General features: G+C 33.5%; 1 protein-coding gene across 4 annotated transcripts in view; it reads right to left on the bottom strand.

Annotated features, from left to right (window-relative positions):
- The window catches only part of TFPI (tissue factor pathway inhibitor), a 117,916-nt gene that overhangs the window by 29,584 nt on the left and 61,556 nt on the right, over positions 1 to 26,776 (bottom strand). For 3 of the 4 annotated variants that reach the window (XM_031960346.1, XM_031960345.1, XM_031960343.1), the window contains exon 3: positions 18,719 to 18,916. In XM_031960346.1, the coding sequence (XP_031816206.1) occupies positions 18,719 to 18,916 (198 nt within the window). Of the gene's footprint in view, positions 1 to 18,718; positions 18,917 to 20,077; positions 20,226 to 26,776 lie in introns of all 4 variants that reach the window. The other variant, XM_031960344.1, reaches the window with a different exon arrangement.

Here is a 26,776-nt window from a genome sequence, read left to right as displayed (position 1 = left end):
CAGCTGACTGACATCCATAAATTGATAAGCATTGGAGCCCTGGCAACACTGATCATACCTTGGGTTAAACTTCTAGCCAAGAAAGAAATTCACTGGGAACAAAAAGGGGGGAAAACTTCACAACTTCTTCACAACTACTAAGCTGCCACTGAAAGGGCAGTCCAGCATGACTGAAATAGCAAAATGCCCTGAAAGAGAAGGAGGTAGCATGTGCCGGATAAGTTTAAATACTACCATCACTATGACCAACATTCTCCCTCAGATTCTGATGGAGACAGTTCAGGGTTCTAAAATGAAGAGGGTTTGAATTCACAATGATTTCATTTTAATGTCAGCAGACATTATTAGCCTGTGAAGTAACTCTTGTAAAAAAAGTAGTCTGGCAACTGTTTCTGTAAATATTACAGCTATATGTGTTGAAGACCTAGAAAAGAAAAGTTTTTGCTACCACTGTGCTTTGCTCTGTCAGATGGTTCATCATCAGAAACTGATATGATTTTCGTACTATAAATGATATTAAAGTATTATCTTTTTTTTTTAATTAGTTCAAACTAAAACCACAGGACCTTTGCATTTGACCTGTAGCTTTAACCTTCCAGAAATGTTTTTTCCTCTATTAGAACAAGAGCTTCTTAAGAATAGGGGCTTCTTTACTTTTTTTCAATCCATTGTACAATTCTGGCTGAAAATCTACTTTGTACTGCATTTATATATATGTTTATTAAAGCCTAACCAGTTTTGCTGCTATTCCTAGGGCCCCATTTCTACATTTTCCTTAAAGCCCCAATTCTACAGTCTCTTAGGATAGGAGAGGCTACTTTGGCAATCAGTCAAGCCCCTTCATTTATAAGTGCAGAGTATATTGTCTAGGAAATCAATCAGAGAAAACTGCTGGGAGACTTTCACCCTGGTATTATATAGGGACTACAAGGGAAAAGACTGTGTTGTGCTGGAGCTGTGGAGTGCCTGGTGCTGTATATCTACAATATTTTTACCTATTGGATAGCACTAAGACAGTCCTACAAGTAATGTAGGAATAATAATATCTGCTTCTCAAGGTAAAAACAACAACAACAACAACAACAATAAACTCATGAAGAGCTCATAAAGAACTTCAAAAACCAAATAAGAGAAGTAGAAAAAAATGGGAAAATAAATGAGAGGATCATGAAAAAATAATCAACATCTTGATAAAGGAAGCAAAAGGAAGCAAAAAGTGGGGGGAAATCTCAATCAGGTAGTCAGGAGCTGCTTGAACTCTTCCAGTTTCCATTGAAAACCACATGAAACCAAGCTTCTGAATATAGTCTAACAGAATAAAACAACCCTCCACTTCAAGATAGATTGAAAAACTTCAAGAAAGGTCAGTGTCACTGGGGTGAAAAGGGGTGTAAAGCTCAGCACAGACAGAAACTGGGAAAGCCAGTGAGAGGGTCTTAATCACAGCAGATCAGCAATTGAGACCCTTGGTCCTGGCTTAGTAGTAGAGCAAATATCCAGGTCCAGTCCCAACTCAGAAGGCAAATTCTGGGAAATCAAACTGTTTCCTGGAAAGAACAGATAAAGCTACCACCTGTAAACATTAGAGGCCACTGTGCTTAAAGCAAAAGCTCAGAATTGCACAGAAGGCTTGAGAAAGTGTCCCTTTTACCCCACGAACAAAACTCAATCATAATTTTTTTTTTAAAAAAAAGAGGAAATACAGAAAGAAAAGTAAAGAAAATGAACAAGAAACAGAAAAGAGACTTGACCATAGAAAGCTTTTATGGTTTTAGGGAACACCAAAACACCAGCTCAGACAAGGACAAAATGTGTTCAGAGAAAATCCCAAAGAGAGTTATGAACTAATCTCAAGACAAAAGAGGCTTCTTAGAAGTGTTCATAAAAGATTTTAAAAGCTAAATAAGAGAGATATATATGAGAGAAAATATATATTTCTCTATATGTAAGAGAGAAATATATATTTCTCAGTATAGTACATGACACACAAAAATTGATCATTAATTATGGCATTAAAAAAACTTCACAATCAAATGAAGAAAGGCAGAAATATTATATGCATTCTTTTCAGATCATGATGCAATAAAAATTACATTTTATAAAAAAGATGTGGAAAGATAAATTAAAAATAATTGGAAATTAGACAATTTATTAGATTGAGGCTAGGAACAAATCATAGAAACCATCAGTAATTTCACTGAAGAGAATGAAAACAAGACAACATAACAAAATTTGTGGGATTCAACCAAAAAAGTAATAAGGACAGTTTTACTTGATAATTTCTGAAATTTGATTTCTAGGGTCTTTGTGTTGGTTGTGGATTTCAGGCAATTCTTTCTACTCAAACTAATTTCCTAATTAGTTGTTTTATTTTATCTGATGAGATATTTTACATTTTATTCTATTTACTTTCATTCTTTTGACTTTGCTTAATTGTTTCTTGATGTCTCATGAAGTCAAGTTGCCAATTCTAATTTTTAAGGAATCTTTTTCTTTAATGAGCTTTTGTAGCTCCATTCTATTTGGTCTATTCTAATTTTTAAGGAATTCTTTTCTTCAAATAGGCAAATTCTGGGGATATTTTTTCCCCAGAGATCTTGGGGGTGTGGGTTTTTGTGTGATTTTTTATATGTGCTTTTATATTAAGCTGTTCATTCTTTTTAAAATTTTCTTCCTTTAATTTTTTTCTTTTCTTTTTTTTTAACATTAAAGCATTTGAAGTCAAGATGGTGGAGTAAAGTAAGGAAGGTGCTCAATCTCTCCCAGTTTCCCTTGGAAACCACATGAAACCAAGCTTCTGAACAGAGTATGAAGGAAATTGCCCCTCTCCAGCTCAAGATAGACTGAACAAATTTCAAGAAAGGTCAGTCTCACTGGGGTTTAAAGGATATTCATCCCAGATTATATGAACACTGTGAAAGCCAGTGAGAGGGTATTGATCAGAGAAAATCAGCAACTAAGACCTCAGCCCTGGCTCAGTAGAAGAGTAAATCAGTGGGGAAGCTTCCAATCCCAACTCAAACGACAAACTCTGGGAAACAAGGCTATTTCCTGAATAAAGAAGGCAAAGCTACTCCCTGCAAACACAAGGGTCCCTGTGCTCAAAGCCAAGGCTCAGAGTTGCACAGGACACTTGGGCCAGTGTCACCTCTATCCCAGAAGCAGACTTCAAGCTTAAAAGTAAAAAAAAAAAAAGGAAATATGAAAAAGAAAGAAAATGAGCAAGAAACAGAAAAGAACATGCACAATAGAAAGCTACTATGGTGACCGGAGGGCAGACCAAAACACAAACTCAAGAGGAGGACAGAATGTTCACAGAAGAATTCTCAAAAGAGTGATATAAATTGATCTTAAGCCCAAAGAGGCTTTTTTCTTATGAGCCAGAACTTGAAACAAGGTACTAAGTGGAACTGAGGAGACAATGTTTAAATCTAGTTTAGAATTGATTTAATCCTACAACAAATAATGATTTCCCAGTGATATAATGATTTGTGTATACTCAATGTACAGCGTATAAGCAAGAAGCTCTCAAGGCCAAAGAGCACTCTGGGAGACACAGAAGCCCACTCTTGGAAGCAGAGTCAGATTCATTCCATTTTCCACCTTTGCGCTGGCTGGAGGCTGAAGGACAAACCTTTGGATTTGAGACATTAGGAGGGAGTTCTTAGAACCAAGGAGAGAGATAGTCTCTATTAAAGCTAACCAGGCCCAAGGAAAGAGACAAGAAAGACTTGGAAGGAGAAAATAAACATTTGGATTTTATCAGCTGGCGTATTTTGAGGTGATTATTACTTTGAACTGAAACTAAAGCTGCCTCCAGAAAACCTCCCCGAGAAACCTGCTCCCAGAGAGAACCATCATATATTATAGAAAAAGAAAAGAATACTACACCTTTTGAAAATACTCCTAAAAAACTTCAAAAGACAAATAAGAGAGGTAGAAGAAAAAAATGAGAGGTAAGCCTGAGAGAATCAACAATTTAGAAAAGGAAGAAAAAAATTGTCTCAAGAAAACAACTACTTAAACAGTAGAATAAATCAAATGGGAAAAGATACAAAAGATAACTGAAGAAAATCACACATTAAAAACTAGAACGGAGCAAATAGAAGCTAATGACTTTATGAGACAGCAAGAATCATCAAAAAAACTAAAAAGAAGGGAAAAAATGGAAGAAAATGTGAAATATCTCATTGGCAAAACAGTCAAACTGGAAAATAGATCCAGAAGAGACAACCTAAAAATTATTGGCCTACTTGAAGGTCATGACCAAAAAAAAAAAAAAAAAAGAATCTGGATAGAATTCTACAAGAGGTCATTAAGGAAAAGTGTCGTAATATTCTAGAAACAGAAGGAGAAATAGTCATTGAAAGAATCCATCCTTCACTTCTGGAAAGAAATCTTACAAGAAAAACCCCAAGGAACATTGTTTCTAAACTCCATAACTATAATCTCAAGGTAAAAATACTTCAAACTGCCAGAAAAAAAAAAAAAAAAAAAAAACAATTCAAATATCAAAGAGCAACAGACAGAACTACCTAGGATCTGAAAGCTTCTACAATAAAGGATCAGAGTACTTGGAATACCATATTCTAGAAGGCAAAGAACCTGGGGGTTATGATCAAGAATTAACAATCCATCATCTTTCAGGGGAGGAGATGAAGTTTCAATTATGTAAGAGACTTTCAATCATTTCTATTGAACAAACCAGAACTAAAAGAACATTTAATCTGCAAACAGAGAACTTAAGAAAATCATAGAAAAGCAAACAGGGGGAAATTATATATATATATATATATATATATATATATATATATATATATGTTAAACTGTTTACGTTCCTAGCTGGAAAAGCAATGTCTTTAATTCTTGTGAACTATATCTGTCTCTGAGACAGACAGGGGGCATCACACAGACTGAGGGTATAATTGTGAATGGATTCTGATACGATGACATCAAAGAAGGGAGGGACAGTATAGCAGTGAGGGCAGAAATACTAAAGAAAAAGGTAAGAGAAGGGGGAAAGGGTTGATAGAAAATAAGGTAGTGGGTTAAAAAAAAGCACTACAATAGAAGAGAGAGGAATGATATGAGATAAAGTAGTGGGATAAAGTAGTAAGAGAAGGAGGAGTGATAGAAGATAAGGTAATGGGTGGGGTGGTTAAAAAAACACTTGACTAAGGAGAGGGTGGAAAGAAAGATCAAAAGTTTATACAGAGAGAATGTGAATGGGATGAACTCTCCCATAAAAGGGAATTGCAGAGTGGATTACAAAACAGAGTCCTACAATTTGTTCTTTACAAGAAACACATTTGATATGGAGAGACACATAACAGAATAAAGGCAAAAGGCTGGACAGAATTTAATATGCTTTACCTGAAGTAAAAAAAGCAGAGATAGCAATTCTGATCTCAGATAAAGCAAAAGTTAAAACAGATCTTATTAAAAGATATAAGGAGGGGAAAGTACATCTTGATAAAGGGTATTGAAATAATGCAGTAGTAATGATACTAAATGTATGCATCAAATGGTGAAGCAGGCAAATTCCTAGAAATTTTTAAGCCAGTTACAGGAAGAAATAGACAGCAAAACTATTCTAGTGAGGGACCTCAAGCTTTCCCTCTTAGAATCAGACAAATCTAACCACAGAATAAACAAGAAAGCAACTAGGGAGGTTAATAAGATCCTAGAAAACCTAGATATGATAAGCCTCTGGAGAAAATTGAAGGAACCCCTGAATCTTTTTCAAGGTAACTCAAAAATGGGCTCACAGAGTCAGAGACATGCCTGAAATAACTGAGCAACAATTTAGTATTATACCATCACAGACAGAGAAGTTGAAGTCCAGATAGATTTAAGTGACTTCCTTATAGCTAAAAACTATAGTTAAAAGAGCAGGCTCCTGAATACACAGATCTAAATCCAGGTCCTTGACAACATACCTCATTATAAGTGGAGATCAGTAGAGAAATTGCTGTTGACAAAAAAATGAGACTTAACATGAGTATGCTAAATTCCACTCAGCTAAGTCAAAAGCTTAAATTTTCAAAGTGACCATTTACTAACATTACTAAATCTGGCAAATTAGGACCAGACTTATTGCTTGGTTGATTGTCTAAACTTAAGAAAGTGATGGGAAAAATGTAAATGATACAGATTAAAGTTGAAAATGTGGTTTGTGCTTAACAAAAATAAATAAATTAATTAATTAATAAATAGAGAGTGGTTTGCTAAACATTTACTAGAGCACCACTACTAAAACTTTTCAAGTACAATAACTTGGAAAGTGACCTTTTAAATTGAGATTTAAATTTTATTTAAGCAGAAATTATTTTGTTATTTAACATTATAATTGAGAAAAAATTCTGCCACAGGATATCTTAACATAAAAATAAAAAAAAGAAGCTAAAAAAGCAAATTCAATGAAGCATGCTTAAGTGGTATAGAAATGATCTCTAATCCTTCACTAGCATTTTTCAGGCAACTTTCTCCTCCTCATTGTATGTCAGTAAACATGCTTTTAATTGAGTAATTCTTCTAGTGTTTCAATGAAATTTGTTTCAAATAAAATATGTAAATAAGTAAAACTTCAAGTAAAATAATTAAGTATGACAATATCAACATATGATGTTATAAGACAAAAGCAACAATTGACTGATTTGTACTAGTACCAACCATTTTATACAATATACATAAAAATTTGATAATTATTTTTCCCATGCATAACAATTTTAGAATTGTCTGAGTTGATACTATTAAAAAAACAAAACAAAACAAAACAACAAACTGTGTTTTGTTGCACAGTATTTCTCATTGGTTTTCTTAAACCAAATAAAACTTCAAAGCTTTTTACTAAAATTGAAGCATTATATAACATATTCCTTTTTCTCCCTTAATAAATATTGAGAATATTTTTCAGTATCTTGTTTCCATAAACTGTATTTAAAAACATTTTTAAGGTAGGATGGGAATCTTGAATTTCTTTGATGTTTCCTGACTCACATCTTTTAATCAAATGACATAAATTTATATTTTGTTACTCATAAGCAGAAGAGCAGAGTCAAGAAGCCAGTGCAGAAAAAAAGAGGATGAGCTTTGGAGGAAAGAAGACAGGGACAAAAACTGTTGATGGCACATACTGATTGTGTTTCAACAGTCAAGTAACTTAACTTTGTTCAAGGGAAGTTTTAAGACATTTATAAGTTACAGAAAGGTTTCAAATCTACAGTGAAATGAATTTTCATTCTAATGATATTAGAGATAGAGTCAGCCAAAAAACAAACAAACAAAAAAAACAAAATGCTTTTGGTGAAAAATGAAGTCTAATTTTGAGTTTCCTTCCCTGTCTTAGATTTGCACCTGCATTAACAGCAAAGTAGTAGATGTTAATAAAGAGAACAGAAAGTTTATCCATCCTCTCATTGCACTGAAAAGTAACAATTTTGAAATATAACTTAGATTTTTCAAAAAGAAAAATTACGAAATTATAAAATCCATTTTTAAGTTAATATAAGATGGTATCTGTATATAGATACTATTTACTATACTACTGCACAGATACTATACACACTATACTGTATGTAGATTACTATATATACTATATATAAATAATGTATAAGAAACTATTTTTGTTGACATTTTATTTATGCAAGTGGCAGAACAGAAGACTACCATAGAAGGAGAGAAAACAACTTGAGGCAGTTATGAGAATCTGAGAGAAAATAGGCATTCAGGTAAAAGCCCAAAAAAGAATTTAAAAACAATAGAAAAAAAGGAAATTGATTAATATTAGAAACTGCTGTGGTAAATTGTTCCCAGCAACTAATTATTGTTTTTAAAACTTTAGAAATGATCCTGAGAAAATCTGCATCAAAAACATTTTTTGGAGTGGGATTTAGGAACTATTGAACTATTGAACAATAGACTATGTCATATCTGAAAGTTATATAGATTTTCAGTTTCTTTTCATGAGGCAATGGTGAGTCACTTCACAGCAGGAATTACTGCTTCAAAGCAATAGACTAGGAACCTGAGTGAGAAATAGAAGCCAACTGAAAAGTCATAAACTGAAGAAAGAAAGGAAAAAAGAGAGCAAAAGAAAGAAGGTAAGAGAGAAAGAGAAAGTAAAGGAAGAAAAAAGAAGGAGGCAAGGAAGGGAGGAAGGAAAGAAAAAAGGAAGAAAAGGAAGGATAAAAGGAAAAAAGGAAAGAAGAAAGGGAAGGAAGGAACTGATTGTGTCTGAATACAGATTAAAGCATTCTCTTTCTTTTTTAAACTTTATCTTGAGGGTTTTTACTTTCATTAGGATGGAAGATTAAATTTTTTTCCCACAACATGACTTTAAAGAATATTATTTTGCACAACTTCATATGTAAAATTCTTCTAAATGGACCTGGAGAAAAATGTTGACTAAATCAAACAAAAAATTTTTAAAAAGAAAAAAAAAAAAAAGATAGAATCCTGGAGAATCAATCAAAAGCTTCTTGAAATAACTTCCTGACTTCTTTCCAGCATCTTGGCTCTGTCTTCACAAGGATCTTTTAATAAAACAGCAGCATCACCCTTGTTCATTAATAAAAAGCTACCTTAAAGCAATTACATTTAAAATAATTTTTTTACATTAGTTTTTAAAATTTTAAATTCTAGGTTTTCTCCTTTATCCCTCACCACATGTGAAGCTATGCAAAACATTTCCATAAAAAGTCAGGAAAGTAAAAACTCTCAAAATAAATGAAGTTTCTTCTCTGGGTATGAATAGGATTTTTTACCCTAAATCCTTCAAAGTAGTCATGGATCATGGAACTGCTGAGAACAGCAGTCATTTATATTTATCAGCCTAGAGCATTATTATTACTTTATAAACAGTACATGTCACTTAGCTTGAGTTAATGGAAGCCTTTCCAAGATTTTTTTTTTCCTGGGAGCATCCTGCTCAGCATTTGCCATAGAACAATAATATTCCATCAAAAAACATATACCACACTTTATTGAGCCAATATTCCAATTGGTGAGCAACCTCTCAATTTTTATTTTCTTTTTTTGCCCTGAGAAGGTAGATGCTATGAATATTTTTATACATAAAGGTCATTTTCCTTTTGTAAAAATATCTTTTGGTATTCATACCTAGCAATGGTGTCATTAGGCCAAAGAATATGCATGAATTTATACTTCTTTGACCACAGATCATATCTTTTGATCATTTATCAACTGGAGGGTATGAAATTACATTTTAATAAATTGACACAGTTCCCTCTATATTTGAGAAATGAGACCTTGTAAGAGAAACTTGTTTCAAAATTCTTTTTACCATTATTATAGCTAACTGTATTTTCCCTCATTTATTTTCTCTCTCCTTTTACCTTGTCTCTCCATAAAAATATTTTGCTACTGACCACTTCCTCCCCCAATATGCCCTCTCTTTTATCACCCTCCCCTCTTCCCATATTCCATTCCTTTCTTATTGTCCTGTAGGATAATATAGATTTCCATACTCATAATTAGTATATATGTTATTTCCTTTTTGAGACAATTCTTATAAGAGTAAGGTTTATTCACTCACTGTTTCCTCTCTCTCTTTCCCTCCACAAAAGCTCTTTTCTTGCCTCTTTTTTTTTAATGGCAGATAATTTACACCTCTCTACCTTTCCCTTTCTCTCTCTCCCAGTACATTTCTCTGTCACTCCTTAATTTCATCATTTTAAAAAAAGGATATTGTCCCTTTATATTTTGGGCTCTTTGTCTATATATACTCCTGTATGTACTGTCTATATATATATCCTTCTAACTACCAAAATAATGAGAAAGTTCTAATAAGTTACAAGTATCATCCTCCCCTACAGGAATATAAACAGATAAACCTTATTTATTCTCTTATGATATCACTTTCCTGATTACCTTCTTATGCTTCTCCAGAGTCCTGTATTTGAAAATCAAATTTGCCATTCAGCTCTGGTCTTTTCATTATGAATGCTTGAAATTTCTCTATTTCATTGAATGACCACCTTTTCCTTGGAAGGATTATACTCAGTTTTGCTGAGTATAATTTTTCTAACTTCTTTTTCATTTTTTTGGTTTTATTTTATTAAATTTTGATTTCTCATAAAATCATTAGCTTTCATTTGATTAATTCCAATTTATAAGGAATTATTTTCCTCAGTGAGCTTTTGTACATCTTTTCCCAACTGGCCAATTTTGCTTTTCAAGGCAATCTTCTCCTTATTAGCTTTTTGAAATTACTTTTGTACCACTCTCAACCCTTCTAATGATTTTCCCTCTATCTCTCTTGATTTTCAAAATTCTTTTTGCGCTCTTCATGACCTGAGCCCAATTTTTATTTAATTTGGAGACTTTGGATGTAGGAGCTTTGACTTTGTTATCTTCTGAGAATGTCTTTTGATTCTCCTTGTCACCATAATTACTTTCAATGGTCAAAAGCATTTTTTGTTGTTGTCTGCTCATTTTCCCAGCCTACTACTCAGCTTTTAAGTTAGAGCTCTGTTTCTAGGTTGGAGGGTGTATTGTCCTAAATATCAGGGGTTTTGTGCAGCTGTTTTCAGAAACACTTTAGGGACCTAATCACAAGCCCTCTTTTCTGCTCTGGAAATTTTAGGAGTATCCCTCCCCACTGTAGTCGTAAGATCTTTTGGATAAGGGCAACAGAGTTCTGCTTTTCTGATGCCAGGGTTAGGGTTGAGTTTGAGGCTGTCCTGGCTCAGCCTATGCTGGGACTGCATGCCAGATTCATACCCCATAGCCATAAACCCTGTCTGCTGACTTTCCAAATTCTCCCTGTGTTCCTGGGCTGAGAGGTCCAGAAGCCTCCACCACTGCATTTAATTCAGAGATTCAGCCTTGCCCTTGCTGGGGCCCAGGCTGGGGCCAGGCTGGGCCAGCAGCCAAGACTATGCTGCCATTGCCTGCACTGGCACTGCACACTAGATTCCTATCCTGCTGTCACAAACCTTTTCAGCTGACTTTCTAAATTGCCTTGGGCTGGAAATATTCTATTCCATCTTTTTTAAGTGTTTTGATGATCTAAAATTTGTTGAGTCATTATTTAAAAGAATTTGGAGCAGTTTTGGGGCAAGGTTGGGCAAGTTCCTATCTTTACTCTGCAATATGGGCTCTGCTTCCTCTAGGATTCTCTAAGTACATCATCATATCATCTGCAAAAGTGATAGTTTTATTTCTTTCTTATTTTAATTCATTCAATATCTTTTTCTTCTCTTATTGTTATTGTAATTGGAAAAAAATAAATGGTATTAAGTGGGGAAGAAACAAATAAAAGAGCCTTTCATCCCCCAAAATATGGCAAAATAGAAAAAAGCAACCCCATTTGGCCCCACAACTGTTTCAATAAGAAGAGCACCTGATGAAGTAATGATCAGAAAAACTAAAGAGTAATCATACGGGGTCATTTTTTTCCCATGCAAAGATCATAATATTTATCACTGAGAATTACTGAGAAATGGCAGGGATAGAAATTGTGGAACAGGAATGGGACAGCAGTTCTTTTGCTCTCTCCCCAGAACAGGATCAAGATGATGGCCCAGTGATCAGTAATTATGATAGGGGATACAGGAAACTGTGCAGCCTCCCATCTCAAAGAAAGAGACTGGAGCCAGAAATTGTTTATTGGAATTGTAACTAGAGTCAAGTCTTCAGATGTATTGCTAGTTCCTAAACTTTAGACCTAATTCTGAAGAGTCCAGGAGAGCAGGAATCAGATAGTTCCTTAGAGCAAAGCATTTAGTGTACACTGAGACTTTATACTACTCTAGCCTGATGTCCCTGTGATAATGTTGCAAGGAAGTCAAGATTCTAAAGGAAAAATTACATTTAAAGCTCAGAAACTTTTCTGGGAGAATGTCAAACTTTGTCATAACATGGTCTCAATCTAATAATTAAAGGAGGATACTTAGAAGGGGGTATTACTACTGTTATAAGGTAAATTATAATTCTTAGGGGGAAAAAATCAAGCAATACTTAGGTGTGAGCTTAGAAACTATTGTGCTAAGCTACTAATTCTAGTTCCAAATATTCATCAAAAGATTTTATTTATTTTTTTGGTCTTTTTTATAACACTTTTCATTTCATTTAAAAATTAAAATAAAATTTTAAAAAGTCACTTGCTAAACTATTGATTTATTTACTAATGAAGTAGATTATTCAAGTTTCTCCTTAGAACCCTAATGATGTCAGAGGTAATGATGGAGGTAAATAAGAATGATTTTTTAATATACTTTTAAAATGATTCTCTAAGAAAAAAAGGAAAGTGAGAGGAAAATGAATAAAGAGGGATACAAGATTCCAGGAGTGAAGCCAAAATTGCAGAGTAAAGACAGGAAGCTACTTGAGTTCTACCAGTTTCCCTCAGAAATCACCTGAAATCAAGTCACTGAACAGAGTTTGATGGAATGAAACCCCATTCCAGATCAAGATAGATTGGAAAAACTTCAAGAAAGATAAATCTCATTGGAGTGAAAAGGATGTTCAGCCAAGTTCAGATAGACACTAGGAAAGGTAGTGAGAGGATCTTAATCACAGCAAATCAATAACTAAGACCTTCAGAGCTGACTCAGTAGACACAGAAGGCAAACTCTGAGAAATCAGACTGTTTCATGAACAGAGTAGGCAAAGCTATCTCCTGCAAATATAAGGTGCCTCTGAGTTCAAAGCCAAAGTTCAGAGCTGCATAGGAAGCTTGGGATGGTGCCCCTTTTACCCCAGGATCAGAGCTCAACCATAACAGCAAAAAACAAAAGCAATAACAAAAACAAAATAAAAGGAAAGAAAATGAGCAAGAAACTGAAAAGAACCTTCACCATAGAAAGCTACTATGGTGACAAAGATCAAAACACCAACTCAGGTGAGTACAAAATATCCACAGAAGAAATCTCAAAGAGTGATATGAATTGATCTCAAGCCCAAAGAGTCTTCTTTGAAGTACTCTTAAAAGACTGCAAAAGGCAAATAAGAGAGAGAGAATAAAAAAGAAAATAAATGAGAAGTATGCAAGAGTAAGTCAAAAACTAGGAAAAGAAAGAAAAAAATGACTGAAAACATCTTCAAAAGAAGAATTAACTAAATGGCAAAAGAGGCACAAAAACTAACTAAAGAAAATCATACATTAAAAACTAGTACAGGACAAATGGAAGATAATGACTCTGTGAGATAGCAAGAATCAGTCAAACTAAAAAGAAAGAATAAATGGAAAAAATATGCAATAGTTCATTGGAAAAACAGCTAACTTGGAAAACAGATCCAGGAAAGGAAAGGCAATTTAAAAATTATTGGCCTACCTGAAGGCCATGACCAAAAAAACAATCTGGATAGCATTCCTCAAGAGATCATTAAAGAAAACTGCCACAATATTCTAGAAAATTCTAGAGGGGAAAATACTTATTGAATGAATCCATTGATCACCTTTGGAAAGATCTCATATATAAAAAAAACAAAAACAAACAAAAAAAAAGGAACATTGTTGTGAAATTCCAGAAATACAATATCATGGAAAAATACTGCAAGTTTCCAGACAAAAACAATTCAGATATCAAGAAACATCAATCAGGACTCCCCAGGATCTGGCAGCTTCTACAAAAAAGGATCAGAGTGACTAGAATACCATATCCCAAAAGGCAAAGGATCTGAGCTTACAACCAAGAATTAACTACCCAATGAGACTGAGTCTTTCAGGAGAGGATATGGATCTTCAATGAAATAGGAGACAATATTTTTTTAATGAAAAAAAAACAGAACTACACAGTAAATTTGATCTTTAAACACAGGACTCAAGCAAATTAGAGAAAGGTAAACAGGAGAAATATATATTATTTATTATTTAAACTTTTCATATCCCTAGATGGGAAAACGTTATCTATAACTCTTGAGAACTGTAGCTGTCATTGTGATAGACAGAGGTGAACATTGCATGACCTGAAGGTGTGACTGTAATTGGACTCTCATATGATATCAAATAAAAATACATTAAGGAATGGAAAAAAAAAAAAAAAGGATTGTACTGAAAGAAGAGGAAAGAGGAGGTATAATGGGACAAATTAGATCACATGAAGAGTTAGTATTTGTACCTCTTTTTTTCATTTGGTTATAGAGACCTATAACAACAGAGGGAAAGAAGAGTGGGGGATGATTATTGCCTGAAGTTTGAACTCATCAGTTTTGGCTCTAAAAGGGAATAACTTAATCCTTCAGTTGGCTATAGAAATGTATCTTACCCTCCATCCATGTGATGCTCCCTCTACCCCAATAATAGATACAGTTGTCAAGAGCTATAGATATCATTTTGCCATCTAATTTAACCTTTAGGTAATACATGTTTTTCCCTTATTTAACTTCCTACACTTTTCTTGGGTCCTGTGCTTGAAAATCAAATTTTCTGTTTAGTTTTGTTTTTTTTTTCAATAGAAATGATTGAAAATCTCTTACTTCATTCAAGGTCTATTGTCAACTCTGAGAGATAATGTTTAGTCTCACTGGAGAGGCAATTCTTAGGTGTAACCTCAGATTCCTTGCCTGAAATCCCAAGCCCTCCAATCCTTTATTGTAGACACTGCCAGATCCTGGATAATCCTAATTGTTGCTCCTTGACACTTGAATTGTTTTTGACTAGCAGCTTGCAGTATTTTTTCCTTAAAATCATAGTTCTGGAGTTTTGCAACAATAGACCTTAGGGTTTTCCTTGTGGGATCTCTTTCCAAAAATATTTGATGGAATGTGAATAATTCTTCGAATGGTTATTTCTTCCTTTGTTTTTATAATTTCAGAGCAGTTATCCTTGATGATCTTTTAAAGATGCTATATAATTATTTTTTTTCTTTTTTTTTTTTTTTTTTTTTTAGTCATGGCCTTCAAGTACACCAATAATTTTAAAATTGTCTCTCCTGAATCTATTTTACAGGCCAATTATTTTTCCAAAGGGGTGTTTTACATTTTCTCCAGTTTTTTCATTCACTTCATTTGGTTTGCTTGATTCTTAATGTCTCATAGACTCATTAAACTTCCATTTGTTTAGTTCTAATTTTTAATATCTGGTTTTCTGTAGTTACCTTTTGTATCGCTTTCTCCATTTGATTAATTCTACTTTTGATGGTGTTTTCTTCAGTGATTTTTTTTTTTTGCATTTAGTCAATTTGTATTTCTTAAGGAATTGCCTTCCTTTTCCAAACCATTGACTCTCTTTTGCATATCTTTCATGTCTCTCTCATTTTTTCTTCTCCCTCTCTTATTTATCTTTCAAAGTCTTTTATAAACATTTCCAAGAAGCCTCTTTAGTCTTGAATCCAATTCATATCATTCTTTGAGATTTCCTCTCTGGATATTTTATCCTCATCTGAGTTGGTATTTTAGTCTTCCATGTCATCATTGTAGCTTTCTGTGGTCAAAGTTCTTTTAGTGTTTCTTGATCATTTTTTCTTTTTCTTTTTGTATTTCTTCTTTTCTTTTTACTTTTATGGTTGAACTCTGCTCCTGGGGTAAAAAGGGCATGCTCCAAAGCTTCCTGTGTAGCTCTGAGCCTTGACTTTGAGCACAGGAGCTCCTTATGTGTTTTGCTTCCAGCAGGGGGTAGCTTTATCTGATTTTTTCCAGAAAAAATCTTGGATTCCCAAAATTTGCTTCCTGAGCTGGTACTGAGAAATTGCCTCATGAGTCTGCTCCTCTACTGAGGCAGCACCAAGAGTCTTAGTAGCTGATCTGTTATGTTTAAGACATTCTCACTTATTTTTCCAGACTCTCTCTGATCTGGGTTGAATACCTCTTTCACCCCAGTGAAACTGATATTTTTGAAATCCTTCTAATCTATTCTGAGCTTAAGAGTGGTTTAATCCTGTCAGGTTCTGTTAAGAAGCTTGGTTTCATGTGGCTTTGGAGGGAAATTGGGAGGGTTCAAGCAGCTTCCTGGTTTCACTCTGCCATCTTTGCTCCACCCCCCTCAAGATTCATGATTAAAAGAGATATTTTGACATCAGTATAGGTAAGAGAATACATAATACAAAGAAGATTAAATATTTTGAAGGGAGTCATAGTTAAGAAGCAAATGCTTATTTCTCTTAGATATTCACCTTTGTTTTCATAGTTTTCACATTTGTACCACTCCTTTCCAGCTTTCTCTCATGGATAAAGAAGGGTAAGCAGAAAAGCAAACAAACAAACAAACATTCCCTTTGTGTTCTTTTGTGATATAGTTCACTATAGTGTTAATAGGGATAGTTTGCATTCCTCTTGAAAGATTCTTATGAGCAAGGGGAAGAGACAGATATAAATATAAGTTGTAACTTCAGAATAATTACCTTTCTATGTTATCCAATTAACATTTGTTAAATATTAATTCTATGAAAAACACTAAAGATAGGAAAACATAACAAAAACATATCTTTGCTTTGATGATAATTTACATTATATGAACATTACATAAATGCTTTTATTCAAGATTAAAATTTGTTCAGATGGCTGCAGTGAAAGAGAAAAAGACATATTTTATACCCTATGTAATTAATTCCTGTTTGATTTTTCTAGAGTTATTTTTTCTCAAGATACTATATACTCAATATTGGAAAAGACTGGGGCAAAGCAAAACATCCTCAAGGATGCTTCAATCCTTTATAACTAGGTTGGGCACAGGACTCTACTAATCCCTGCCTTAACCATCAGGCAATAACAGGTCCTAAATATCTGATCTTCCAAATTTTTATATGTTTTTCTCCATTTATCCTCAGTCACTGACAGGCATTGAGAATCAAATATTACCTTTCATTATCAAATACTATCTTTATTGTTGGGAAAGGTATTATAATCTTTTTCTCTATTGAGAAAATCACAAAATCCCTTGTGATTTTGAGCTTTAGACTAAGTAAAATCTATCTTCTCTGACCACTGAATCCTCATGTCTAGTAATAAAACCTTATTTGTATGTCTTTTCTTCTGTACTCTTTTATGTCCTTACATTGTGCTCCCTAGAATCTGTGTGCAATTGTTATCAAACTGCTCTTCATATTATCACTGTATGCTCTCTGCAGATATTTTAGGATAAACTTTTCTATATATTTAGTATGCTGTTTCCTCCAAAGAGGTATTAACTCCATGAAGGTTGGAAATATTTTCTTTTTTCTTTCTTTCTTTTTTTTTATTTCTAGTGCCTAACACATAGTAGATACCTAATAAATATCAATTGTATGAAATTAAATGAAGAGGTGTGATAAGAATTCTTAAATTTTAACAGTGGTTTATTCATGATGATTCATAAAAAATTATGTGGGTATCACCAATGATAACATAAATTACAATATTTTTATTAAGTCCAAAGGAAAAATGTAGAGAGCTGGAACTGGAAAAGTATACTTGAAATAAGGGGTTAACTCAATGTAATTGATGAGATAATGGTTCTCTAGTTCACATATATTTAGTATGATATAATGATATAATCACTCTAGATTGGCTTATACTCAGCATACTGTTATGATGTTATTGTAATAGGGTATTTAAGGGGACATTAACTGGGGACAAAGTCAGATTCAAACTGAGACTGGTTGAGACTGGCAGACTGTCAGACTGCTGGAGGAGACTGGCTCACATTGAAGACAGGGTCAGATTATGACAGACAGACTGTGAAGGAGACAATAAAGAATTTGGACTCTATTCTTGTCCATTCATGTGATTACTATCCTGTTGAGACTAAGGCCCTTCTGGAGGACCGCCAGAAAGCTAGCCTGAACATTACAGAAAAAAAAAAATGTCTTTTTTGTAATTGTAAAGTTAGGTTAGAGAAGAACATGGCTTATCCCAAACAAAACAAGTTTATGGAAAAGCAGCAGGTTGCTAAATGAAAACACTAAAATAGAAATGTTTAAAGAATGAGATAGTGAACCATCTAGCCAAGGTTCTGAAGACTAAAAAAAATTGCCATTTTGATATGGAAATTCACCTTGGTAGCCAAAATTTGAAATGAAATGGAAAATGAATAGTTGAACCATGAAAGCCATAGTTAAGTACTAGCAATATCTGAAATAAAGTTTAAGTTGAATAATATAGATTAGTGATATTTCTCATTTCCATTATTTGAAAAGGAAATAAAAATATCATCCATATATAATGAAATATCTATGTCCATTTGGTTTTTCCTAATCTTCCCAATCTCAGGGCATAAAAATCATCTCTCTCTAAATTTCTAATATATATATTTCTTGAACTTCATTCTCTAGTTCTTCCATTCTTTTTTTTTAAAGTTTACCTTTTAAAAATCTTGGAATGGGAATATACAAGGCCTCTTTTCTAGCTGCTAGCAAGATGCCTGTGCTATTATAGGAGTTATCCACACTACACACTGCAGTCAGGTTATACAGCCAGAAATGTTTGATTGTTCACTACACCTCTTCTTTTGTTGGTACGATAGTGTAGGCATAATATTTGACACTGCAAATTACATTTTTCCATCTATTATTCCATAATAAAGAAGTCTTTGTTGAGAATGTCATTATCAGTGTTTCAGTAGTAAAAAAGTTATATTAATGTATATTTGCTTTTCCCCTTTTGTGGGCAGCTGCAGAAAAAGTATATGATTAGAAGCTAATCAGAATTATTATAAGTATTCTTGAAGTATCAGGAATGTTCTATAAAATGAACAGATTGCTCTCACTATTTCTATATTTCTTTTAACCCATAAATCTATGATCTCATGAGTTAGTGACTGCTTTTACAAGGAACTTACCTGCTAAACACTGTTTCTGGCAGTCTTCCAGACTGTCAAATCTGTTTTCATTGCCTTCACATCCGCCATATATAAATTCTTCACATCGTTGAGTGTAAATATTGTAGAAAAATTTCTTTAGCATGGCTTTACATGGTCCTTCATCAGCTTTGTAGGCACAACTTGATCGCATAAGTTTTGGTGGTGGTAAATACATCTCTAAAAGGAAGAATAAGGAAGAAAAAATGATGGCATGACATTTTGTTTGGCAATGTTATTTCATTCATTTATGTTGTCTTCAACATGTGAAAGCAAATAATTTTGAAAATCAGGAAAAATAAAGTAATGAAAAAGTATGCTTTGATCTGCATCCCAAATCCATAATTTCTTTCTCTGGATTTAGACAGCATTTTTATCATGAGTACTTCTGAATTGTCTTAGATTATTGTGTTACTAAAAAGAGCTAAATTATTCATAGTTGTTCATTGTACAATATTGCTATGATTGTATGCAATGTTCTGTTTCTCATTTCACTTTGCATTAGTTCAGGTAAGTAATTCTACTTTTTTTTTTTTTTCTGAAAGCATCATGTGCAGTTATGTATTCTAGTTAAAATTGACTTTCTTGTCATGAGAGGTGTCCTTTTCAAAAGAGGGAATTAATCAATATTTGATTATTTGATCTGATAAACAAAAATATTATCATTAATAAGTTACTAGAAAAATCATATAATATTGCTATAGAAGTATCCATCAGGAAGGAAAGAACTGAAAATTATAGTCATTTATTTCCAATTTATAAAAGCAATAACTTTTCCTCCCTGGAATCATTGCACAAAAATGATTAGTTGAGTGATATTTTAGAATATGCAAGAAATCAGAATTATGAAACAATGATGAAATGACAAGTCAAGCCCTTTAAGGACAGCATCTTTCTATAGAAATATAACTCATTGCACCAATAGTGCTAAATAAAACATAAATGTTAAACATAGACATAAACAGACATTCCAACAGATATTCACTTATTTTAACTGAGCACAAAAGATTATGAATAGAGGAAGGGAATATTAAAATGATCACACATAATTTACTTTTGAATAAAACAATTTTTTCATAAATAACATAGAGCAAGATTTATATCTAAAATGTATGTGGCCTGAGATGCTCTTTAAATTTCTCTAAAATTTTGACAGACATTCTCAACTTCTTCAAAGAAAAGAGCTAGAATTATGGTGGGGGGTAGAGTTTAAACTGTATTCTATTGATAAAGATTACAATAATGAGTAGGAAAGGACATCTGAAAGTTGATCATAATGAATAATAGAAAAATGATGTAAAATTTACTGTAGATGTAGAATCTGATATATATTATAGTCACCTGTATAGGAGCTTTGGTGTCTTATTTATAATAAAGAGAAATGAGGAGGAGTCCTCTTTACTAGCTGCTGAACCAGAACTGATGACTCAGTGGATTTTTTTTAAAGGAGAGAGAGTTCCTGACTGGACCCAGGTAGCATGATGTAATCCTAGTAAGAGACAGAAAAAGTCAATTCTTCTTTACCTTGGATCACAGTAACACTTCAATCATTTGGGCTGGTAGTTCTTGATAGCTGTGTAGTTTTTGTTTATTCTTTCCTGAATGCAGATCAACAGCTATCACTTGGCAGATGTATCCAAGATTGTTTTATGAGTTCCAAAAGGGTCCCAATTATGGTATCCTTAGAACAACTATGATAGCAGAGGATATGTGGAGAGGTCCATCAGTGGGGAGATGATTGATTTAAGCTTGTTTCTTGATCAGATAATGACCAGATGAATGAAATTAAAAATGACTAATTAGCAGTTCTGCAAACCACTTTATGTCCTTATGAGAAATAGATACTAACTTTTTAGTCAATACTAAGCATAGTTATATGTTGTTTATAATGTAGCCTGTTTGTCATTTTGATTCTGTTAATGGAAGTTATTATTTTCTACTTAGCATTTCTTTCTATAAAAGAATAAGTTACTTGGCTTGTATCTGATTGACTTTTGCACATTGAGCACCTTTGTTCCTCCTTTACTGCTCTTCATCTTTGTTTTGAAACCCCATACATGCAAGCATGATTTTAGTTATGTTAAGCCCCATCTTTTTACATGAAAACATCTAGTTGTTTTCTAACATCCAGTATCTACTAGATACTAGTTGTATTTAGTAGAAATGGTCTCTTATATTATATTTGACATTTCTCTATTTTAGATGTCAAACAATTTTGTAGAGAATTACTCAGTTTTCTCCTTGCCAGAGTGGAAGCTAAATTTGGCATAAGCTTGGGAAAAGAGAAATCCTATTTTTTTTCCTAATTTATAGCTTCCAAGAGAGAAGCTATGTAGCTTCAGTATCTATAAAGTCCAGACTCCCTGGAGGATTCAGAATCAGTCAGAGTCAAGATAAGCAAAAGTTCTTGGTCTTGAGGTAGGAGAAGTGAAAGAGATGGACAAAACTGCCAGGAGTTTTGCCAAGGATCCTTCCTTGATTCTAGAGTCCAGAATCTCCACAAATTTCCACACTTTTCTCCTCATCCTGAGGCCAAGTGAAGTTCTCTCACCTTTCTCACTCCACCCCCTAATCCTTACGTACAATTCTCTTAACCCCAAGCATTGAACTAGCATCAATTGTGAAAAGAGAAATTCCAAACATATGCTAATAGAGTTTTTGTCCAATAGGTAATTAGCCTTAAGTGCTCCATTAAGAGTTTCAGTCCTTTATAAATATCTTTTTAGGGGTAGGTGCTGGAAAAGAGTGAAAGACTTCAGGAATATGACTTGTAGAGAATATGATGACTTAATTGTGTCCTTATTCCTAGCTTTCATTGCTAAAGATTTCAAGTAATGTTTCCTTGGGTGAGATCTGAAACACCCCTTGTCACTTTTTTTGGTTGACTTGAGATATCTTGATTCTAGTGGGACACCTCAGTTATTCTGTGTATTGTCTGGTATAACCTAACATTTATAACTTCTCTGATTTCACTTTGCTATATATTTACTATATGTTATAGTCTTCATCTATATCATGAGGCATTCCTTCCATGTTAAGGGGTAGTAATCAAGAGAATAGATTGAAACTAAATTTTATTTTCCCTAGATTAATAGCATTGGTGGAGGAAGGGGAGTAGATAGGAATCAAAGTCTCCCATGTAATAGGGTATATCATCTACCCTGATGATATACAGAGATATCTATTTGAGCATCTCTGTGAGCCACATGTAGATAGACCTATATGAACACATGGGAAACACATACCTACCCTAGCAGAAGAAAATACCATTACTTTAGCATGAAGGATGACTATAATACTATTAAAATATGCTTTGGAACAGGCAACAAACTATCCCCTTGCCTCTAAAGTAATTTTATTTCAAAAGTGAGATGTAAATTAATTTTCCTTAATTTTCCTTGGGTTTCATGTACTTCTTTATAAAAAATTGTACATGTTTCTGAAATAAGTAAAGTAAGTGTTCTTGAGCTTTTGGATGATTTTTGTAAGTATTTTCCTTAAATAAATATTGCCAATATAGCAAAACAGCTGGCAATGAACACAGAACTACTTTCCCTTTTCATTTGCAGCAATTAAAATGGATATTTCCTATGCACACATTCCTTAAGCTTTTCAGGCCAAAGATTTGCCCTCTCCATTTATAAATAAACAGTTATTTAAGGAGAGTTAGACAATAATGAGAATCAATTTAAAGTTTAAGACAAAAATCCAGCAAATAGAAATTTATATTTTGAATCAGTGTCTGTGGAAGACCATTAGTATATTTATTTCTGAGGCTGAGAAAGGAAACGCAGCATATTGCAATGTTTTCTCCACACTTAGAACCAGGGAAGACTGTGCCTTACAAGGTAGAAACTTAAAGCAAGACATTTAAAGTCTTAGTGAAATGAAGAGTGTAGACATTATGATGTGTCTATTCCACTCTAGTGCTGATGTATTCTTTTCTTTTCTTTTTGGCTGAGGCAATTGGGGTTAATTGACTTGCCCAGGGTCACACAGCTAGGAAGTATTAAGTGTCTGAGATCACATTTGAACTCAAGTCTTCTTGACTTCAGGGTTGATGGTCTATCCACTGTTCCACCTAGCTGCCCCTGAATGTATCATTTTCTAATAACTTTATAATACAGTGATTTTTGGACAAAATAATAATTATATCTATAATAATTGCATGATTCTTATATATTAAGGGCAATATCAACTCACACAGTTCCCCATATTCTAAATGAAAAAAGGAAATGCCCACAAAATAGAAAATGCTCTTAAGATTCTTTGTAGATTCAACAAGACCAAACTAATGTATTACCTAAAGATGTTTTCCCATATTTTATTCCAGCTGACTTTTTTCCTTTCCTTTTCCTAACAACAAAATAATTATCCTAAATTTTGTCATTTTCATAAAAATTTCAAATTGGTATTTCTTTTCATATATAATATATATTATATGTGTGTTATGCCAAAGTTCCCTTTTAATGGGGTGACCAGTTCCTCCAATTGTCCTATTTTGTAATTCTGCCTTAGGTCATGACGGTCCCCTCTTAATGGTTGAGATAAAGGTTTTATAGACATTCCTTAATGTCATTAAAATATCAGTAACCTCCCTATCCTAGGTTATCCCCACTTAAGTCTCTCCATTATGTCATTGTTCTTGTTATTCCATAAAAGTCTTGCTGTCCGGATAATCGGGGCTAGACTCTTTGAGATGATAGTCTTGTCTAGCCCTGGGATCAACTGGTCCCAGTATTTCTCTCCATTTAATAAATTATTGAATTGGTCTCTAATCTCTTGTCTTGCTCAGTTTCTTTGGCATTACATTTGTATACATACAAACATATATACATATATACATTTTGTTTTGGTGATAAACAAAGGGATTTTATCCTTCACATTTAAATAAAAATTTAAAAAAATATATATTGTATCCTTATATTTTTCAAGGCATTGTGCAAGGGATTGGAAACAAAATGTGTATAAAACATTGAGCTAGATCCTAGAGGTAAGTTGGGAATTTGTAGAAGCATCATTTTCTACCTTCATGGAACATTCACTTCAGAAAGTAAATGAAATAGCATATTGTTGTTTCTTTTTGTTTGTTCTTGTTTTTACTTCTTGAAGAGGACCATGACTTCAGGGAGGTGATGCCACAATATGTAAATGAATTATATTTGTGAGGAAGCATTTGCAAAGTCACTACCTCCACTTTCTCTGCCAGAGCCATTAGAGATGGATTTGTATGTAGTGGGAAATCTTGGCCTTAAGCTAAGGTCTTTAACAGATCTCAATTTTGAGGTAACTGCCCATTCAATGATTAAGATTAGGTAAGAAAAGAGGAAGAGAATGGCCTAATCAAAAGGAAAAAAAATCAATCTGGGAGGGGAAGATTCTTAGAGTTTCTAGGAAAATAGAAACAACTACTATATGCAATCATTCTGATACAATCAGGGACAAACAATGACAAAGGATGCTTAGCATAGATGTGATTTCTTTTCAACTGCAAGGTATTGTTTTAATGACTAATCAAACAAAATATTAAATGTTTTTCTATTATTAAACTTCATTAATTTAGGCTTTTTTTAGGGAAATCATTAGCATTTGAAAAAGTGTAAAAAAACCCAAATGAAATAATTTCTAACATGAGAGAAATAGTTTTGTTTTTTCTCCATCTTGTTTCTTTTCTTTTCACTCTCTCTCTTTTTTTTTCCTCTTGTTTTTCCCCCTTCTTGTTTACTCTTTTCTGGATTTTTCTGACACTTTTTTCTCCTAGTTATCCTTCTATCATTTGACCATTTCTCAGTCTCCTTTTTACTCTTTGATCATCATCCATTTCACTGTAATCCTTTCTTCACTCAGCTTTCAAAATAATTTTCTTAAAATGCAGATATGACTATATCACTCCCAATTTAATAGAGCCCAGTGACTCCCTATCACCTACAAGATGAAATAAAAAGTCTTTGATTTGGAGGATTTTTTCAAAGTCCTTCACAACCTGTCCCCCTCTATCGTTCTCTAGTTTTCTTATGCTTTACTTCTCACTTTCCACTCTGTGAGCTAGTGACATTGTTCTCTTTGTTGTTCATTGCAGAAGAAAATCCATCTCCAGATTCCAGACATTTTTCTCTGGCTATTACCCATACTTGAAATACTCACCTTTCTCTTTTTTGTCTCCTGACTTTCTACAAGTCACAAGTAAAATCCCATCTTCTATGAGAAGCTCTTCCTGAAACACTTTAGTGTAGTGTAGAAAAGGCACTCCAATTTATCTTGCATAAATGCTGTTTTTCCGTAGTTGTTTACTTATTGTCACCTCCTGTGAACTCTTTAAGAGTAGGAAGACTCTTTTGCTTTTCTTTTGTGTTTCCAGCACTTAACAAAGTACTTTGCACAATGTAGACATATCATAAAGGCTTATTTACTTATCTTACTGTCTCCAATAGTAGATATTTCCAAAAATTCTTTCTTAGACTTTCTTTCCTTCTTCCTCTACACTCTTTCTTTTGGTAACCTCATCAGCAACCATAAGTGTAACTATCATCTGTAAATCACATGTATTTTGTATCTCTACATTAGTTTCAGCCTCTCCCCTAAGCTTCAGCCTATTGGACATTTCAACCTGGATGTCCCAGAAAGAATTTAAACTCAGCATGTTCTAAACTGAAGTTAATATATTTCCTCTTAAACCCTCTTCCCTTCCAAACTTCCCTATTCCTTAAAGTCAACATCAGATTTGTAACCTCAGCATTATACCCTATTCCTCAGTCTCCTTTAACCCAAATATCTAATTAGTTACCAAATCTTAACACTTCAACCTTCAAAACTCTCTTGAATCTGAGCCTTCAGATACCTATGTGACAATGTTGGTGACAACTGTATGTTTTTGTTGGAGTCTGCCTAACTAGACTCCAACCTAGCCTCTTAATATCAAAGGACATTCACTTCTCTCCAGCTCTGTACAATCAAGAAAAATTGGCCTCTCTGATTTTTATGATATATTACTGCCTATCTTTGTACTGACTGCCTTTCATTTCATCTCTCCTTACCTCTGTTTCATAGAACCCTCTTTTCCTTCGAGATGCAACTGAAGCACTATCTCTCATAGGAAGCATTTCTTGATCAAGCAAATTTCTAAGTGCTTTTCATTATATTTAATTTACATATTTGTACATGTACTTCTATAGATTGCCAAAATACACAGTACATAAGCTCATTATAGAAGTTCAAAAATGCTATGTGATATTCCAATTGTAGTTGATGTTTGACTTTTTTTTCTTTTTATAAGCCTTGTGAAATCCAAATTAATGTTCACTGCATTAATATTGTTTGCTATAGTCACCTCTTAAAATTATTTGGACCTGCTATTTTGGGTCATAGCCACGAGGTGGTAGTATAGTACCATGAGTATATAGTTTTTACCAGAAGATTCTAAATTTTAGAATCTAGTATACAGTTTTAATTATATGCAACAGCTTAGCCTTGAGGTTTCTATTCTTTTTTTTTTTTTATCACAAATACACACACACACACACATACACACACACACACACTTATAAATTGGCTTAATGTAGGAAAGTAGAATCTTTTTTTTTTTAAATAAATTTCTTTTTTTTAAACCTGAACATAGGTGTACTTGCTTAACCTTATCAATCTATCTTTTTTCAGGCACCTAGTGAAAGCTTCTTAGAGGATCATTTCTATTCTTCCTCCCTTCCTCTCTCCTTTTTTATCTCCCTCCCTCCATCCCTCCCTCCCTTTCATCCCTTTCTCCCTCCCTCCCTTCCTTCCTTCCTTCCTTCTCTTCCTCTTCTTTCTTTCCTTCCTTTCCTCTTCCTTCCTTCCTTCATTTATTTTTGGTATCCTTAATATCTAGCACAGCATCTTGCATCTAAGATACTTAATAAACGCTTGCTGATTTTCAAATTCTCAACATAGAATCTAGAGCTAGATAAACATTAGAGATCATTTAGAGAAATTTTTCATAGTATAGAGATGAATCTGAAGCTCTGAATTGAAGCTCAGACTAGCCCAAAGACACAGTAAAATGAAATA

This window comes from Sarcophilus harrisii, chromosome 3 (genome assembly GCF_902635505.1).
Source record: "Sarcophilus harrisii chromosome 3, mSarHar1.11, whole genome shotgun sequence".
NCBI lineage: Eukaryota > Metazoa > Chordata > Mammalia > Dasyuromorphia > Dasyuridae > Sarcophilus > Sarcophilus harrisii.
The sequence above is the reverse complement of the archived record's forward strand: the minus strand, read 5'-3'. Positions and strand labels throughout refer to the sequence as shown.